The sequence below is a fragment of the Mesocricetus auratus genome, unplaced genomic scaffold, assembly GCF_017639785.1.
Source record: "Mesocricetus auratus isolate SY011 unplaced genomic scaffold, BCM_Maur_2.0 Super-Scaffold_100048, whole genome shotgun sequence".
Classification (NCBI taxonomy): Eukaryota; Metazoa; Chordata; class Mammalia; order Rodentia; family Cricetidae; genus Mesocricetus; species Mesocricetus auratus.
Window position 1 is genome coordinate 1,759,543 of NW_024429225.1, and position 20,916 is coordinate 1,780,458.

General features: G+C 39.8%; 1 protein-coding gene across 1 annotated transcript; it reads right to left on the reverse strand.

Annotated features, from left to right (window-relative positions):
* Positions 1 to 3,054: 3,054 nt before the first annotated feature.
* On the reverse strand, positions 3,055 to 20,548 carry Naa30 (N-alpha-acetyltransferase 30, NatC catalytic subunit). Its single transcript, XM_040735765.1, has 5 exons — positions 20,510 to 20,548; positions 19,444 to 20,245; positions 14,647 to 14,770; positions 12,162 to 12,217; positions 3,055 to 6,587 (listed from the first exon to the last, which is right to left on the reverse strand). The coding sequence occupies exons 2-5, from the start codon at positions 20,242 to 20,244 to the stop codon at positions 6,450 to 6,452; spliced, it is 1,119 nt and encodes a 372-aa protein (XP_040591699.1). The 5' UTR covers position 20,245; positions 20,510 to 20,548; the 3' UTR covers positions 3,055 to 6,449.
* Between the last annotated feature and the right edge of the window lie 368 nt (positions 20,549 to 20,916).

A 20,916-nucleotide genomic window follows, 5' to 3' on the forward strand; every position in this document is an offset into this window, starting at 1 on the left:
GGCCACATTCCTCAAGAGGAACTCAATTCTTACTCGGCATCCTAGTTTTGCTGTTTGTGTGAGCTACTACTATCATTAACACACACACACACACACACACACACACACACACAGAGTAAATCTTAAGTATCTATCTAGTATCCACCTCTGTTCAAATGGTGCTTTAACACTCACTATAAGCATTGTTCTATTACTAATAGCTACCACTTAGTTACTATGACTAGGTGACTGACTAGGTACCATCAAGGTTACCAATAAACATCATGCCATTTATTCTCCATAACTTTATCTGTTTTCACCAAAAGGTCAAACACATTAAGAAATTTACCCAGAATCATGAAGATAAAACACTTTCAATGTTCACTTTTAGTTCCTAATATGAAGCAAACTAGTTATTACATAACTCAAAATACAATACTCACATTATATTAATGTACTTAATTTTGGGGGCAGGGGTTTCAATACAGGGTTTCTCTGTATTGTTTTGGAGGCTGTCCTGGAACTCGCTCTGTAGAGCAGGCTGGCCTCAAACTCAGAGACCCATCTGCCTCTGCCTCCCGAGTGTTGGGATTAAAGGCATGCGCCACCAACACCAGGCTGATGTACTTAATTTCTAAATTATAAGGTATGGAGCTGACTTGGCTAAAGACAAATTTGAAATCAGTTTTTTACATTTACCTGGTTTAAGTCAGTACTTGAAGGACCTGTTTAACTGTATTCACAGTAAAAGCAGGTAATCATGACTGTATCACAGGTTACACCCAGCCAGTCAGGAGGAGAGCACCATCTAAGGGCAGCAGGTTTAGATTTAAGGCAGTAGGGTCAGTTCCCTTAAAAATGATCAATAAACAATTAAGATTCACAGGAAACCTCACCCTAAAGATGACAGTGATCAATTCCTTGCATATTAAGGCATTGAATCGCAAACACAAACTTTAGCAATTACATTATAATTTACATTAACTTTGGAAGTTTCATGCATCTGTGGAACTTAATAAAGCAACAGTTCCCTTAAGATGTCAGTATTTTCTTTAATGCAGTTAATGAACTGCTGGAAAAATGTGCCACCTCTCATTTTAACTGTGAGATTATTTAAATCTCGGAGACTTAAGACTGCCTGTTTAAAGGGAAAATTTGGGCATTTGTGGGGACTTTTGGAGGTATTAGTTCAGATAGTACGCTAACTTTATAACATGGTAAGTTTCTATGTCAGAAAAGTATCAAATACATACAAACTTAGTAGTTATAAGGGAACAAATAAGGATATACATTTCACAGAATGCAGATTTTACTGAAGAGTGCATTTACTAAATACCCTCAGTCAAGTCTTAAGAAACATGAAATTGACTCACCATGTAACATATGCAGCAATCTCTGGATTTCAAGAGAGGGTCCTTCCCCAGGGATATGGCAAGCTATTTAGAAAAATGTCTATTCTCAGGAGGCTGAGGTATTAACTAAGATACATTTATCCATACATTTAGTTATGGGGAAAACCCACCATAACTAAAAGTAGGTTTATTTTTTATAAGCTGGGGGGTGGTGGCACACAACTTTAATCCCAGCATATGGGAGGCATAGGCAAGTGATCTTGAGTTTGAAGACAGCATAGTCTACAGAGTGAGTTCCAGGACAGCCAGAGCTGTACAGAGAAACCCTGTCTCAAAAGAACAAACAGCAAAAACTTTAAACACACTGATAATTATTTCATCATAATCCCTATACTGTATAAATTTTAAGGTAGCAGAAAATATACCTTAGTGCTTCTATTTTTGTCACACAGAAATTAAACACCAAGTTGCTATCAACCCAAGAGGCTGAAGCTCATCAAAGGCTGTCCCAACCCAGCACTCTTCTGTAATGTCCTCTCCACTGCTGCCTTCTGAAACACAGCTGACCAAATGACCAGCAAAGATGAAGGGATATACCATGAAAACAGACAGTTAACTCGTTAGAATTAGAAACATGTGCCTTTAGTCTCATCTGCTTTAGAAAAACGTATAAATATGAGGTACCTCCATGCTCCTGATTGACCATTGGTAAAATGGGGTCTATTTTATTTTGAAGGGTAATTATTTTGAATTAATCTAAAATAAACTGTTGGGCCTAATGTTACAGGTTTTTAAAGCGAAAAGGCGTTAACAGTCTCGGACACCAGTTTATCGTCTCTGCAATTCCAGGCACTTGCAACTGTAAAAGGCATTAACAGTCTCGGACACCAGTTTATCGTCTCTGCAATTCCAGGCATTTGCGACTGTGAGAGGCAAGAGTTGCTTTGCACCTGGTCATTCACACAAAGGCATGAGGCAGGGACATGACTAAAAATGCCAACATACAAACGGTTTAGTTAGTGCTTCTACTCAGAGGCGCTTTCCCCAGGCACATATTAATTTCAAATGAGTAAGATTAAGAACTAAGATTCCCACCCTTGCCACACTTCATTTCGGCTAAGCACCGAAGAGTGACTAGTAGCTTCCGTCCTGGACAGCTCAGCTGAAGAAAGTGCAACTGTGCTATATGCTGAGATGTATTTATTAACCCTCTTTTTTTGAAGATGCTTATAAAAAAAAGTCTGGATACTAATAGTCTCACATTTCTGGTCCTCATTTACACTAAGTTTATGAAGCATTCAGATTCAAATACAACATGAACTCCGACACTTCACATTGCTGTAAGAACAAAACAAGATCAGATGTTTCACACAACTATAAAGAACAAAATATTCAGCAACGGTGATAAAACTTAGCAGTCACAATTAGAATATATCATCTCATCCTCCAACTGATATTCAGCACTTCAAATATGAAAACATATATAACTACCAGTTTAATTTTCTCACAAGGATGTGTCAAAAAGCCCATGAGATCTTGCTCTACTTTTAGTGTTTAGCAAAAGGAAAAAATTATTTATACAAGGAGGCACTATACAAATAGTAAAAATAAAAACTGACTTAGGAGTAAGTTGCTAGGAGCAAGGACAGTAAACTACTTTCAGTTAGTTTTTTTTTTTAATGTCATCCCTTGTACTGCTCTCAGTTGATTAACTCTGAGTACATTTAGCAATCAAGTTTGTAATTTTATTTTCAAATTTACTTTGTCAGAACACAATGTAGAGAGATAACAACTGTATCATTCCTTCCAAATGACTCTTGATGGAAGGCAGCGAGAAAACAGAACAGGTTGCTTTTTGATTATCTGAAACCAAATTACAGACTGCACACAGCTGTATCTTAAAGAAAAATGCAAACACAACTTAACCATACTTTATTTGACTGCATGTTATTCACACAGCTTGCACATTTCAAACCCCATTAAATCTCTCTCCAAAAGGATAGGGGTCAATAGGAGAAAAGTATGCAGCAATACCCCAGTCATTAAACAGCAGCCCAGTATTTTTGAGATACACGTGATATTTCATAGATACTCAACTCATATGTGACGTCAATATAACTTATGGTTATGTTTTTACAAACCTGAAAACCCTAGGACATTACAGCACTCATCCTAGTGATGTCGAGGTGTACTGAAAGTAACTGGTGTACTACCAATCTGATTTCCTCTATGCTCCTGGAAAGTGATGAACGTCATAATTTTTAGACACCATAATAAACATACACATCCAGTCTTATACATGCCAGCCAATACCATAACACGGAAAGAGTTAAAACATGACAAACTCCTTTACACAGATTTATCTCATGTTTGTAGTGGGTAATTTGGAGGAGAGGCAGAAAATGTTAAAAATCAACTTTTAATACTATTTTTTCATATTATTTTGCTGGCTTCAACATCAAGTGCTAATGTTATGATTTGTGGACTTTGATTCCAGAGTTAAGTATTTTCATCCCAATGTAAGGGAAATTATAATCAGCCCATACATCTAAACTGGTAGCATATCCATTAGCTTCATTCAATACTAACATATATAGCTTCATGGTAGCATGTATTAAATGTTCAGCAGTATCAACTGCCAAACCAGTGTCAGTGGATAGTACAGTCAGTCTTAAAGAGGCAGCACCCCACTAAAAGAAAGTTGCACCAATTTTGCTCAGTTTTAGCCAAGTGAACCCACAGTCAATTATAAATGGAACTACTTTAAGCTGATAGAAGAAAAATGAAAGCCTAATATCAAGTTAATGTTTGAAGTTATTTCACCTTGGAAAGTTTAAATTTTGTAACTAGGTTATCAAGATAGAGGTTAAAATTTTAGGTAAAAAAATGGGTCAAATAACTAAAACATCAAAGTATACACTGATAATATCATGTATCCATCCATTGAGCAGTATTGTAATGATCTGATATTTTAGTCACACAGTTCAAGTTTACACATCATCAGACAATCAGTTCAGTTGATTCAGCAATTCTTAAGGGGAGTCGTGACAGTTTCACTGACAACCCAGCAAGAACAAAACTTTTGAATTGGAAACTCTAGTATGTATCTACTTTACAACTATACCCATCAGAGTGAGTCAAGAAAATGTCTGTTCATCAACAATTCACTACTTATGTACCAGCAAGGCAAAACAAAATTGGATGATGTCAAGTATATTTTTTAGCTACTTTCCTTACATTGAAAATGAAAACAGAAGCATCATGATGACTGGCATTCTTCTAAATGCTGGAGCCCAAATGAAGGTTGACCAAAACAGACTCAAAATGGTCAGCAGAAAAGCTGAGTACTATGTGGTCATCACATTTTTAATATTACCAGTATTCTGCATTAATCTTTAAAGAGCAATATAAAATGGAAAGACACATTTTCTTAAAAATAAGGAACTATAAATGATCCCACCAGCAGGAGTTTTTATTTTCAAATATAAAGTGTGCATCTTTATTTTAAAAGTACTTGTTACCATGTTCACTTTCAAAATATTATACTGAGCAAAGAGCAGCTTTCCTTTAAAAAAAAAAAAAAGCAACAAACGTTCCTGAAAAGGGGCCTTTACCAACTGTTAATGGAGGTAGGGTTTTTAAAAATACAGTAATTACAGCCATAAAATAAAATCCAAGCCAAGTACTAAAGCAGAAGAAAAGTATAGTCAAATGAAAATAACAACATGAATGCCAGATTCCCATAAAACATTTTTCAGAGAATGAATCTTTTTCCTTATGAGTGCTTAGGTTTCCTAGTTAAATAAATTATCCATCACAGGTTTATTGACTCAAAACAATTTGTTAACATTACACTGATTCGCCAAAATACATTGTAACTAATAAACACCTTGGCTGCTCAGAAAACTCAAAGAACTCATTAAAAAAAATTTCATCCCTCCCCCCTTTTCTGGAGGAAAAAAGCAAAGGTCCCCCAAGAATCTGCTCATGAGTGAAAAGAAAATCAATGCAGCTTAAAACAGATACAATGCTCTTTGAAATTTATTTCTAAGACGAAGAACCAAAAGTGAAGTATTTTCAAAAATGGAAGCAATGTGAATTCAAATCAAGTTAAAAAAAAAAAACAAAAAACAAAAAACCCAGCTACTTTATAGAAGCTGTTCTTCACAGCTTAGCAATCATTTTGATTAAATAAAATCATACCAATTTACATTAATTTTCTATTCCTTTCCAAAAACTCCCCATCCTCAAAAACAAAACAAAACAAAACAAAAAAAGTGCATCCAAAACCCAGCAATTCCCAGCTCCATCCCTTTAAGCCATTTCTGTTTCCCAAGTAGATTCAACTTCTTACTGTAAGGAAAAAGGGACTTCTAAATCAAACCCCTGTCACTCACCTGGAAAAACTGTCCAAATTACAAAAATCTCAAATAATTTATTATCAAATTCAGAATTTAAATAAAAACAAGTTTGCTTGCAAAGGCATTAAAGAAAAAGAAAAGACAGCATGCATTCGAAAACTAGAGATGAAGACAAGAATACTTATCTACACAGGCACTGGCAGACGCAATTTAATTGTCATCTTTACTCATTGTAAGACAAATCCCACCCTACACTTGTCATCCACTAATCACTGAGGTACCAATATTCAAGAATGGAAATTTAATATTGAAAAAAATAAAACCTAAATTGAAGCTTTTCCCTCACCCATTCAGAAAACTATGGCAGGTTGTGTGTGAAATGTTAGTATAATTAAGAGACTTTAACTACATTGGCTTCTTTAAGGAACAAAAATCATGTCCCACTTACTGGTTCTGTGATAAAATGATCACTATGTAAATAGCACTGTCAGCAGACTTTGCAAATAAACAAGTCTTGGCTATTAACTGGCACATCCTGTTGGTACCAAAAGAACCCTTGAAGTTTAAAAGCAATCTCATTTAATTCAGAATAAATGCGCCATGCCAAAGTGCAACAAATATTGTGCGACACTCAATGGACCCTAACAGATGACAGCTGCATGGGAGTTACTAAGTCCACCTGCAGGCAATTCTGTACAAATTGCATTGCGTGCCAAAGTCGAGTCCACGTGGGTGGAGCCATTCCTTGCTGTCAGTCTCAGCGAAGCCACAGCTTAAGTCGCAGTGCGTCTACTCCATTTAAATAGTATCTGAACAGCCTCTTATCTCGGACAAAACCAAGGTTTTCATACAGTTTCAGAGCAGACTTATTTGTTATTTCTGTTTCCAAAACAACCTTCAAAAGAGAAAAAAACTTGTTATAATTTCATAACTGAAAATTGACAAAGTATATAATGAAATATTCTTAAAATTACACGGATTTGTTAAAAATGACAATACTGGTGTACAGAAAAAAAATCACCAGAGTGCTAATTATTTTTGAGTCAAGACAGGTAGAATCATTGATAATTCTTCTTTTTTTTTTGTGATGCTTCAACTTTTAGGACTTGACTACATGTTTATAATTAAAACAAAGATGAACTATTTTCCTGTGGAGAAAACTAAGGTGACATATAAGGTGATATGTTATAAAAAGAGAGAGAAGAAAAATGAACAATCAAAAGTTCTGAAATTAAGTCAGTACTTGAAATTATTTAGTCTGATCTCTTAACTCCTGTTTATATTACTGTCACTGTTTACTCTGGTAACATTGGCTAGGGCAATAGTTTCTCAACCTTCCCAATGCTGGGACCCCCTAGTACAGTTCTTCATGGTATGGTCACCTCCAACCATAAAATCATTCCCGTTGTTACTTTATAATTGTAATTTTGTTGTTATGAACTATAAACATAGAATAAGCAGATGGTTTTAGGCAATCCCTGTGAAAGAGTCATTTGACACTCCCCACCCAAAGGGTTATAGGCCACAGGCTGAGAACCACTGGTCTAGAGCCCGGACCAGTCTGCAAACTAAAGAACTGAGCCAAATATCCTAATTCTGTCAGTTTCCATATATAAAATTTTCCTGTGGTTGGGGATATAGCTCAATGGCAGAGTACTTATCTAGCATATATGAGGTTTTGGATTCAATCTTCAGAAAAGCATCCAAAAGAAAGGAGAGCGGCAGAAAGGAAAAGAGGGAGGGAGGGAGGGATGGGGAAAAAAGTTAACTTTTATTAGAACATGGCTATACTATTTTGTGTACATGCCTATGGCTCCTTTCTTGACACAGAGCACAGCTAAGTAACTGTCACGAATACCCATGGTTTGTAAAACCTAAAATATTTAGTATCTGGCCTTTTGTAGAAAAAGTTTACTGAACCTAAACCAAGGGAGTTTAAACATTAGGGCCCATCAACCACCTGGAGGGATGGTTAGAATACGATTGCTGGGGGCTGGGGAAGGTAAACTACAGGCTGCACAGACATGAGGAAGTCAGGTCTCCGTGAGATTGGGACAGGCAAGCAGATCTATAAAAGTCACTGGTCAGTCTAGACAAATCAGCAAGCTACAGGTTAGAGGAAGAGACCCTGTGTCAAAAATGAGGACTGGTGATGGCTAAGCAGGTTTAGGTGTTTGCAGAGCAAGCCTGGCAACCTGTGCTTGACAGTGGGAAGCCCACATAATGGTGTAACTACAGAAGCAACTCCACATAGTTATCTGATGTCCACATGTGTCATGGTGTACGCCTCACATCACAAATACATATACACAGTAACAACTAAGAAAACTAAACTGAGCGGAATAAGGCAGAAAACAACAGGAGATACGCTTGTTGGCTCAGACCAACTTGCATGCACATATATATGTGACACACACACACACACACACATTAGGACAGGGTCCAAGAATATGCATTTTAAACAAATTACAAGGTGAGATTGATATCACTGACAATCAGTGGTCTAAATATTATTCAGATTAAAACTTACAGAGGGTCACAGAGTACTAGGTTCCATTTGAGTCTTTTAGAGTAGCTGATACTTTTGAAAACTTTGAGTTCTTCTATTGTCTACTTCCCTCTACCTAAACACTTTCTTCCTTCCCAACTTTTATATATGTTGCTCTATTTACCTTTTCTATTCTGCTCTGTCACTGAGAATTAGCAACACAGCGAGCCACAGTTCAAAGGCATTTAGAGTGAGGGGAAAATGACAAAGACACGGCAAAGTTATCTTTACAGCACATGAGGCTCTTCCTATTCTATCTTTGAAGAATTCAGGAGACAGAGAAAGAGGAGCACCTCGATTTGTACAATTCTGCATCGCAGTGAAGAGGCTCTCCATTCCACCACCCAGGTCCTCAGCCTGAAACCCAGGAGTCTTACCTCTTCTTACCACTCTCCTATACCCATCTAAGCACTAAGTATTATCAATTCTCCTGCCAAATTTTTCTCTCAAAGTGGCCTCTTATTTTTACCCCACTGACAGCACCATAAACTGCCACCAGCCTAAGAAGTCTCCCATTTTCTACCTGTGATCCTCTCATTATTTTCCTAACTAAAATAACTTATTTACTCTTTTGTCCTTAAAATAACTTAATGATCTAAAATTATCTGAAGAGATTAAAAAGGCCCATCAATATATGATTTCCATGTGCATGCCCAGTTTCTCTCTCTCTCTCTCTCCTTCCTCTTCATGTTCAACATCAAACTGTCAGTCTCTAGAACCAACTATGATCTACTTCATCATCTATAGGTCAACATGTTGGACCAAATTCATAGGTATTCTGAAACATGTGGTCCACGCACAAGTTGGACACACCTTCAATCCTAGCAGAGGCAAGAGATGTCTATGACCATTGAGCTAGTCCAAGCTACATAGTGAAAGACTGCCACGAACAAAGAAAAACTGAAGTTTTAATATTGAATGCTATACTAGAATACCTGAGTACAAGGTTTCAGATCTGACAATTCTCTTGGGAAACTGCTGCAATTCTGTTATTAGGTCAACATGTAATACAATTAAACTGTGAAATAAAGGCAACTTAATTTGAGAAAAACTGGTATTGCCACAATGCAAAATTGCTGTCTTATTTCACAATAAAACACAGTGAAAACAATTTAAAGGATAGCTATATTTACACAGGAAGCTCAAGAAACAGACATGGCTATCAGGGGTTCCCTGTAGGTCTTTTTTTTTTTTTTTTTTTTTTTTTGGTTTTTTGAGACAGTGTTTCTCTGTATTGTTTTGGAGGCTGTCCTGGAACTCGCTCTGTAGACCAGGCTGGCCTCGAATTCACAGAGATCCACCTGCCTCTGCCTCCCGAGTGCTGGGATTAAAGGTGTGCGCCACCAACGCCCGGCTCCCTGTAGGTCTTAACCCTTTGACAAACCTCTACCTCCAAAAATATTTACATGATGATTCATAACAGTAGCAAAATTATAGCTATGAAGTAGTAATGAAGATAATTTTGTGGTTGGGGGTCGCCACATAAAGAACTGTATTAAAGGGTTGCAGCATCAGGAAGGTTGAAAACCACTGGTTTATACTTTACAGATGAATGAAACTCAAGGACACCAATAAACCGGCTGGAGAGATAGCTCAATGGCTAAGAGCACTGGTTGCTCTTCCAAAGGTCCTGAGTTCAATTCCCAACACGCACATGGAGGCTCACAACCATCTTTAACAAAGTCCCATGGGATCCAATGCCCTCTTCTGGTTTGCAGATGTACATGAAAACAAAGCACCTATAGCTATATGTATCTATCTGTCTACACACACACACACACACACACACACACATACACACACACACACACACACCCTTTTTTTTAAGAAGTTTGATGTGTCTGATTCTCTTTAACAGAGAAATGCTGTGCCCACTGTTATCTGGCTCTCTACAGACCTTGACCAGATACTTGATGACTGAACAAGTAACTATTGCTCTTCACAATGAAAATTAAAAGCATAATTAACCTAACTTCACACAAAGTGACAGAGTAGTCAAAGTGAAATGATTTTCCCTCAATTATACAACTGGTTAGTTACAGAAGATGGATAAGAAATCAAGGTGTCTCATAGTGAGTTCTTTTAATAAGTCAAACTGTTCAGTCAGGATACTTAGGGTATGAGGCCAGTGAGACACCTTAGTGAGAATACAAGCCCGGCTGACAATTAATGCTAACCTCTGGCCTCTATAGGTGTACATGCACACAATGACACACACACAATACATAAACAGCATTCAATTCTAAAATACATAATAAAATTAAGATTTAACCATATACTAACAGTATTTTCTAACTCTATATCCTATATTAGAAGCTTTGATGAAAAGCTAATATTATTTCAACAATCAGTAAGTTCACATCTTGCTTCATAGGCAATGACTAATATAACTCATAAAGAGACTTAATCCAGGAACAAAGTAGTTCCTGACCTAAGCATCCCTGTTCACAAGAAATAATTCTCAGTAGCAGAAAAATCAAAGAACTGTCTATCAACTCAAAGATTCTCTAAACTGCTAAGCAACTTTTTGTGAAGCCTAAAAAGTTACTACATCTGCATGAAAAAATGCTTAGAAAATGTGAAGGTGGATAATCAGCTTTCAGTAGAAAGGACACAGCTGAGGAACAAGATAATAGGGGAGTTTTGTAAACACACACACACACACATAGAGAGCCTTATTTTACTTATATATATGACTGATTGGTTTTGGTTTTTTAAGACAGCGTTTCTCTGTGTAGCTTTGGAGCCTGTCCTGGAACTCATTCTATAGACCAGGCTGGCCTTGAACTCAGAGATCCACCTGCCTCTGCCTCCTGAGTGCTGGGATTAAAGGCATGAGCACTACCACCCGGCTGAGACTTTTATTTTAGATTACTATAAATTTTATACAAAAAAATTAACTTTAGCAGGGCACATTTCTATTAACCCTGGTACTCTGGAGTCTAAGGCAGGAGAATGGTAAGTTTAAGGGTAGCCTAAACCACCTACTAGACTCTATGACAACCTGAGATACAGACCCTGTCCTACACAACAAAACAAAACAAAACCCCTCTGCTTTAAAAAGTTATCAAAGCACTTATTAAGGTCAAGGCAAAGGACTGACAGTATCTCATGTATCTGACAACTTGGTTAGGACACATCTGTCCTCTCACAGCAAAGGCAAGTGTTGAGCATAGTGGTGCACACCCTTATCCCAGCATGTGACAAGTTAAGGCAACCACCAACTTGGTCGACACAGCCAGAGCTACAGAGTGAGGGGCTCTCTCAAAAGGCCAAAGAAGTCACTTTTTTCCAAAGGTAACTGTCATTTGTGTTGCTCATAAATTAACACAATAACATTCTTAGTCGTTACTGCTATAAAAGGCATTCATTCTCTAGTTTAAAACTGTTCCCACCTGCATCATGCCCAGTTATCATCAACATTTACTAAGCATATATGAAGCATAGTGCTACAGAAATAAACAAAGTACAGAAGGCAAAAGGGTCTTACAGACAAGCTGAAGACAGAGGATGTGCTCTATGTTAATATACAAATCAGTCGTTCATTACTTAATACTTGAAGACACTTTCCTAGAGTGAAATATCCTCCATACAGGAGGTCCATGTTTTTTTTTTTAAAAAAGTTAAACAACGGGTCAAAAGGTAAGCAAAAACAAACAACAACTTACTTAAATGACTCAGTTGATTTGCTTTTGAATGTTAAATATTAACTATGTTTAGATTTCACCTGTGTTCTGAAGAAATTCAATTCTTAAATTATCTTAAAATTTACATCACAATTGTTTCTATTTTTTTCTCCACAATCTGCATTTGTATAGAAGATCTGCAATGAAACTTGCTGTACTCTTACTACAGAAGACTGTGAAATCTACCCAGTAGAGCCCTGCCCAGGACAACAGATTAAACACCGGAAAGACTCACCTCATCACAGTCTCCTTCAACCATGGCATATATAGCTTTCTTTACCAAGTTAGTACCTAGAATATAGATCTGAGTATTAATGAAGGAAAAGCATAGTTTCTTAAAGAATCTAAATTATGATAATCAGAAATGCACAGAAATGTAAAATATTAGGTTTTATCTTCAACGTAAACACACTCATCATCTCTAAGAAAAAAAACAAACCAGAAATCAGCTGGGAGAAGCCCAGGGAACCTCCATATATAAATAAGGCTCCTTGGAAAGACCTATCTCCTGATAGATTCCTTTTTCTCTGATCTTATTAGACTCAAACTGGAGTTTGTTTTATTGTTACAAGATATTAAGAAAGGTAAAAATGAAAAGGGAAAATATAGCATAGAGTAGAATTCTGTGGGCTAGCAGAAGTTACTAAATGATCTGAGCTGATTTTGCCAAATGTCCTCCAAATCTCTGGACACATGGCACAAGAACTGCTTAGTCCTCAAAGGGCCAAGACCAAACCAGCTGCTGCATATTCTGACACAACGAAGCCAAGCACTCTGACTGATGCCAGTGGTATGTCTGTTAATGCCTATAAAGTTTGTCATAATTCAGTACCACATCTATCTGTTACTTTAAAAGAAACAGTAACTGCCAAATCTGATTTTAAGAAAGACAAATTTTGCCAGGTGTGGTGGCACACACCTTTAATGCCAGCACTTGGGAGGCAAAGTAGATGGACCTCTGTGAGTTCAAGCCAACTTCGTCTACATGGAATTCTAAGCCAGCCAAGGTTACATAGTGAGACCCCTGTCTCAAAAAAGACAAATTTTGCATTAAAATCACTTCGTTTTCAAACCAGGCAAGTAAGTGCATCTCATAACAAGGCTGGGTCTGGATGGGACCTTAAACAATGGCTACTACTGGAACTTGTCAATCAAGACTTAGTGAGTCCTTAGTTCTTTTCAAAGGCATCAAAAGTTTCAAACACTCATTCATTACAAATTTTAGTAGAATTTACTGTTCTTTACTGTTAACACTATCCAAAAAAAAAATCCTTTACCTTTTAGATTGACTCAGCCCAGTGACACCTGACTGAAATCTCAGCTACTTAGAAAACTGAGGCAAAAATATGTTTGAGCCAGCAGTTTAAACCCAGTGTCAAATAAACTCCTAACATATTTATAGGGATCTCTCATGACATGATCCTGAAAGTCTTAAATATGAATATTAGACAGCACCCATATTCTTTTAAAGCCACAAGTAACAAAACTGCTAATAGTACTAATAGCACTTCAAATGTTTCATGAACACTGACGTAGCTTAAAACACACCCCAGGATTTCACATCCCAACATGTACTTCTCCATCTGCTCCTCCATTGTGAAAAAAGAGCCAGCAGGTACTGGACACTACTAGGACAGCAGTTCTAACAAGGCTTACAAAGCAGAAAACAGGGAAAGCTTGAGCCCGAACAGCTGAAAAGAGATTCTCAAGGAGGGGGGTCTAACAATCTGCTTTTAAACCATCCAGATGATTCTAGTGACAGTTAAAAAACACATGTGTTGGCCTAGAGATGGCTCAGCAGGGGATCAAACACAGGTCCCTGGGACCCACATGATAGGAGAAAAAAAGACTCTCAAAAATTGTTCTCTAACCTCTACACATACACTGTGTCCGTCTGTCTCCACACACACTTAAAAAAATACTAAGGAGTTCAATTTTTTTTTGTTCTTGTTTCGAGACAGGGTTTCTCTGTATCGTTTTGGAGGCTCTCCTGGCACTCGCTCTGTAGACCAGGCTGGCCTTGAACTCACAGAGATCCCTCTGCCTCACAAGTGCTGGGATTAAAGGCGTGCGCCACCAATGGCCGGCAGGAATTCAATTTTTAAAAAAGACTAGGAACAGGAAATCTCAAAATAATAAATTATCTTCTTTTGGACTCTAAAATTACAACAGGTTTAATGATTAACATTAGGTAATGATAACAATTACTCCATAATTTTAGCTTGGTTAACATCTACTGAACTTGAGAATAGTATCTGGTATAAAGTGCTCTCATAATGCTATAAAAAAACAGGAATACTTTCTCCAGAACTTAGTATAATACAAAGCATTCTGGATCAATTTTTAAAAAATCCTGAAGACAAAAAAAAAAAAAGATCATTTGCTACTTGTTAAAAAGATAATCTCTCAAAACCATTAATTGTAAAATCTATTTTTAAGAATGCTTTGAAAATATGTTGAAAGAAAAACAATCTTAAGGACAGTAAGATCATAGATGGCCAAGTAGGTAAAAGCACATGAAGTCTGATAATCTGAGTTCAATCCCCAAAATTGTCCTCAGACACCTGTGTGTACACACAATAATAAACTTATAAAAAAACAAAACTTTCTTTCCTTACCTTGAAATTTATTCCTATACACATGGACATTTAAATCTTTTGTTTCAAAACACAAAAATGAAAATAATTTATTCATCCTTTGTGAAATAATGTTTTCCTTACCAATGCCATTTCTCCTGTATTTGGAATCCACGGCTAACATGGCTATATAACCTCTGCGGAACATCTTTTTGTGCATATCCAACTTGCAAACGATGGCACCTACACATTCCTCCCCTACCATGGCCTTGAAAATAAACAAACAGTTAATGAAGAACACAATGCCATCAGGTACTGCAAAATTACCAAGGGAAAACAGCACCCGACCCTTGGCCAGCATTTTTAAGAGAAGAAATCAGAAGAAACCCAGACCAAACCAGCAATCACAAAGCTTCAGAAATATGAATCTCAAAACTTCAAATATTCTTCTTTCTAAAACTCAAACTTTCTTCAGACCATGATTTCTACAAGGTAAACACTCAAGGACTTTTACAGACTAAATATCAAGTGCTCATAATTAAAATAGTTTGCAATAAAAGCCTATTTACATTGGGAAAAGTAAACAAAACTATTTTAAAGAAAAGTCTACTTATTAGAATACAGTAAGATACTGTACAATCTACCCATCAGCAGAGTACTAAAAATTTTACAATAAAGATTTAATGACAGATAAGTATAAACAAAAGAACTGAAAATTACGCCTGGAAATTAACTTTGACCAAGAAAAAAGTGCCTATGATTTTTTTTTCAGAAAAAGCACTGTTTAGAAGGTATAACTTAGACCACATTCAAAAGGCACTGTAGCACTACAAAGACTAAATACATAATGGCCCCATTTCCAGGATATTCTGGAAAGTATGAGTCATTATCATAAAGCTCCCAGAAATTAAATAGCCTGCACTCAGTAGGCTAAGGAAGAAGGATCTGAGTCAGAAGGATCTGAAGTTCAAGGCCAGCTTGCTCTACACAGCAAAATCCTGTCTCCAAATATATATATCATATATATGTGGTATTTTAAGATATATACATATAAATATCTTAAATTCCATTAGTATAATTAGAATACTATGACTTATTTATATTTTTATAAGACTATCAGGTTATCAGAGTGTTAAAGGCTCATTTTGATATCCATGTTATCAATGCAAATGTTTATCAAGTATCTCAAAACTGCTAAGAAGTTCTAGTAGTGTATACTGAGAACTATAAATAGGACAATATCTCAGCAAACAATATCTCTGTTTTGTAAACTAACTTCCCAGAAACAACTATTTCAACACCAGGAATTGGTCAAAAAACTAGTAAGCAAAAATCTAACATACACTTAACATATATTTTAACTTGAATTTATTGTAACATTTTGTGGTCTCCTACTTAAAACATTTCCTGAAATTCTTTTAAATACACTGTAGAAAAATTTCCTTAAGCAAGATAATTTTAATCCACTTAGAAGATCCTTTTGAAGGGATATTAAAGTTAGTAACTGATAATAGTTCATTCCCATTGTATCACATATTCTGTAATTCTTCTGGTTCAAAACATTTTACAATTATTATTTCCATTTTGTTTTCTCATTCATATCAATTTAATTTTTTGTATTAAGATCTGAAACAAAAAAATTATCTAAATGAACATCTTTGATAGCCTTCTCAGTGCTGAGGACTGAACCCAATATTATGCATGCATTCTATCAGTGAGACACATGCCCAGCCCCGGTAACAGCATTTTCTGATTTGGATTATCAGTATGTATGTATACATATACGCATATATATATAGTAATGTGTGTGGGTGTATGTCTGTGTTTCATATATATTTATATATATGCACACCTGTATACGTATACATAATGATATCACAAACCAAATCAAATACTTGTAACAGCCAGGGAAAAAATTTGCCCTGACCTAGTAAGCTAGGCTCATGCAAAATCGAAATACATGTAAATCTTATATAAGACCATAGGGCAGCTATATCCTACAGTTAATAAAGCCATTCAAAAAGAAAAACTAAAGCCACTAAATACAGGTAGACAATATTTTCAAACTGCACCAGAATTTTAAACAAATATTTGTCCTGACCATATAAGTAAAAAGCAAACAAAATCTGTTAGTTTATTCTTGAGACTAAAAGACTACTTCCCTAATTAAAAAATTTAGAAGCATAAATCAAGTTGTATATATCATCTAAAAATAAAAACCTGATATATAGATAACTTGCTCATTATAAAAATCAATACTGCAATTACTTATCATCATTTATAACAATCACTAAATTACTTGTTGATTTTTTTTTCAAATAAAAGCTGTTGCACACATTTTTCAAGCATATTATTAAATGTGTTTTCTGAAGTACAGAAAGTGATAAATCTGGTTTTTAATTGCACAAGGCTTTTTAAAAGCCCGTGAAGTCTACAGAACTATGAAAAATGTGTATGTGCAAAATACAGATTCCCAAATTCCAGAACATTACAAAGAGAACACTGGAGGACACCAGAAAGTTAACTTTAGAATAAATGGAAATACTCTATTACATTGCTAGTCGTAAATTTAAGAACTTCTAAGAACACTGAAACTGAAAACACTACGAACTGTAAAGGGGTAAAGTTTACAGTGATTGGCAGTGACTCATTTGTACTAGCTTCTGTTTTCCAGAGTGCTACAAATATTAGGATGAATTTTAAGAAAACTTGTTTTTATGAGTCAACCAAGTATAGGCAATTTTTCAACCTCATGTCATCCCTGGAGCCTGGGGGTACTTTGGAGGTTCTAATTCCCTGAGACTGATGCTTTTAAGGACAACCGCCCCTTGGCGAAGACAACTATGTGCTCCGATGATAAAATAGGTCAAGGGTATGTCACAGTTCCTCATCTTATTTGCCATCATGAGATGTAAAACAGCTAGAGATTTAAACACACAGCACCACAGGTTTCATTCCCGTTAAAAAAAAAAAAAGTAGTAGTTCTAGATAATCTCTAGGGCTGTCTGTCCTTTCAGACACAATTAGAAGACACAATTCAGACATTAATAAAAATTAGTTCTTATGGGAAATTCAACCTGAAAAGCATATAGAAGACCTAGTTGTAAACTGCCTCTGTTGTGTAACTAGCTTTACTGTTCCCATCTTCAGACTCATATTCCATACTTCCACATGAGAACCCTTAGAGGCCAGCTACTTGTACAACTTCTAGATATTCATAACGCAATGTTAAACTTCAGCTAGTAAAGGCTGAAGTACCAATTAACTGATCAAGTAAGAGGGGTGTACATAAAAGACTAAAGTTTACATAGTGTAAAATGCCAAAAAAAACTGAGCTCTAGAGAAAACATGACCCAATCCACTACCACTGAACCACATCCCCAGCTCCAATCAGTTTAAAATGTGACTCCATTATACACCTTTGTGGATTAATTTACAATTAAGTCAACACACAATTTTGAGCTGTATCTGATGACCTTTATAATAGTAAATACTGTCCCATATTCACTGACACTAACATGTCTTAGAACTCTTGGCTCTGTTTTATGAGATGGGGGTCTCTCTGCACGGCCTGGGCTGTCCTGGAACTTGCTATGTAGATCAGGCTGGCCTTGAACTCAAGAGATCCTCCTGCCTCTGCCACCCCAAAGTTCTGGGATTTAAGATATGTGCCACCATATCCAGCAGAACTATTCTAATACAATGCTAAGAATTCTGAAGAAAAACCAGACAAAAAAATACACTCGTTTTATGAAATATAAAATACAAAACAGTATCTAAAGTTTAAACAAATGTTCTAAAATAAATTTTAAGCATAATTGGCACAAAAGGTAGCAAAACTACCAATATGTACAATATCCAGTAGTATTTCTAGATTACCGCCATGCTGTGGAAACAACCACGAGACTTTTGAATCTGAGTGAGGCTAAGTCAGGGTTAAAACAATAATAACAGGAGGAGTTTTACTCTCTTAAAAGGGTGCTGCCGTTAGTAAACTTCAGTGAAAACAATGTGCTGCACTCAGAGTCCACAGCTTACACCTCAAGTCTAACATCATCTCAGTTAAAGGCATCACAGACGCAGAAAGCGAGTCAGTGTTACTGCGGAGAGATTACTAGTGTTGAGAATGTAAACTTAAAATAGTTATTCATCTTATCCAATAGAAAACTCTGTTGGTCTTACACATAGGTCTGTCAGCTACACCTCCTGCAAACCAATGGTACCAGTTTTTAGACTGTTTCTGAGTAGTTTCACACTTAAGTTTCCTGCATCCCACAAAAGGGCTTTCTGTTCAAGTTTCCGGGGACCTTTCAGCCGCCGGAAGTGTTAGGGACACCTTCTGCAATGGCCCACGGGAAAGCAAGCTGACTCCAAGCATTGTCCTACTGAGGGGAACAATGTCCATCATCAATGAACGCGGCCACAGCAAGGTTCCCGACAACCGTGTTCACCGAAAGACGTTCGGCGCATACGTCCTTCCCTGACCAAGCCTGCAACGGAGTTATCCTAAGGCTGCAACAGGGTTATTACCAAGGCCTGCGTGCGAACAGAACCATCGCTGCATGGCGGAGGGTAACTAACGGAGGTTAACCATGATCAGAAGTTAGAGTAAGCACGGTGTAAGACCCCACCCCGCCCCACCGCAGGTGACACACGCTCTGCGCCGGCTGGCTGCTGTTACAACCGCAGCGGGCTACCCCGGAGCACGAGTCCTTACCTTCCACGACAGTTCCATTTACTAACCAGGAGCGTGTGTGCATGCGCGCGCGCGCACACGTCACGTCTGGAAGGCACCGTGAAAACGAAGGCTACAACCCACGGCCACACACGGGGGCCCTCGCACGCCCTCGCCCTGCGTGGCCCGGCTCTCTCTCTCTCTCTCTCCCTCTCTCCCTGTCTCTGCTGGGGTTCACTCACCCTGGTCTCATGCCATCCACTTACCAAGAAACACAGCTGTGGCCAGTTGTGGATAAAATACCTATACGTGTAAATGGAGTAGGGTTCAGACAGATCTTTGGTGATCAGTCTCATGATATCAGGCATTTGGAGCTCGGATTCATAGCGGACGTAGCGTATCGTCCGATCCTCCCCGGGCTCGGCCTCCCGGCCCGGGGAGCTCCGTAGACTGCAGCCGGCGGTCAGAGACGAAGACAGCAGCCGCACCTGCTCGTCCTCCTCCTCCTGCTCCTCCTGCTCCTCCTCCGGCTCGTTGCCCTCCACCAGTCCGTTGCGAGCCGCCGCGGGGTCGCTGGCCGCCGCCGCCGCCGCCGCCGCCGCCTCTGGCCGGTCGGGGGGCGCAGTTCTTGCATTGTTGGGGAGCGGCAGGGGCGGCCTCTCCCCCGGGTGTCCCCCGGCTCCCTTTGTGGCAGTCACTCGGGGGGCCCCGGCGGCGGCGACGGTGGCGGCCGCCGCCTCCTCCGCCGCGCTCAGAGCCTTACTCTTGAGGGTGGCCGCGGCGCGGAGGTGTCGCAGTTCGGGGCCGATCAATCCGTTGAGCTGCTGCGGCTGCTCCGGGGGCAGCTGCGGGCAGCGAAGGGAAGAACGCGCCTTGGCCGCCGCCCCGGCCGCCCCGCCGCCCGCCGCCGGGCTCCCGCCGCCGCCGCCGCCGCCTTCGTGGTGCTCCTCGTCGTCCTCCTCGTCCTCGCTGCAGCCGGCGAGCGCGGCCCCCGCCGGGAACGGGCAGCGGGGCTCGGCCGCCGCCGGTGGGAGGAGGCTGCTAGGCCCAGGCGGTAGCTCCGCCATCCTAGAAGGCGACACAGCCGAGAGAGGAGGCCATGAGAGGCGGCCGGCGGGCCCGGGGGCGGGCCGAGGCGGGGGGGCGGGAGGGGGCGCGGGGAACAAAGGCAGAAACCGTCCCTCGCCGGGTGTCCCCGCCGCCGCCGCCGCGCCGCGCCGCCCCCACGCCGCCGTGCCGGCCACCGTCCCCCGGGCCGCCCGAGCCCCGCCGCCGGCCGTGTCACCGCCGTCCGCCCCTCCGCCCGCCCGCCCGCCCCTCCTCGCGGCTCACCCCGCGCCGCTCCCCGCCGCCGTTGCCGCCGCTCCTCTCCCTCGGCCGCCGCCGCCGCCTCTGCCGCTGCGGCCGCTCCGCCGCCGCCGCCGCCGCCGCCGCGCCTCGCTCACCCGGCCGCCGCCGCCGCCGCCGCCGCCGCCGTAAAGCGCCTCGCCTGTTACCCCGGGTAAAGTTTCCTGGGCCAGGCTTTACGACACTTCCCTGCCTGCCGGCTGCCGGGCCAGAAAAGGGGGCGTGGAGGGAGGTGACCTGCGCAGGGGCGGGGCCCGAGGGGGCTCCGGGGGGCTTCCGGGAGGCAGCGCGCCGGCGTGGGGAGGGGGGGTGTGGCTCCAGCCTGGGGTTCCCGGCCCCGGAAGTCGCCGGGCGGCCTCCAGGGTGGGCGGGGCCGGGCCGGGCCGGGCCGG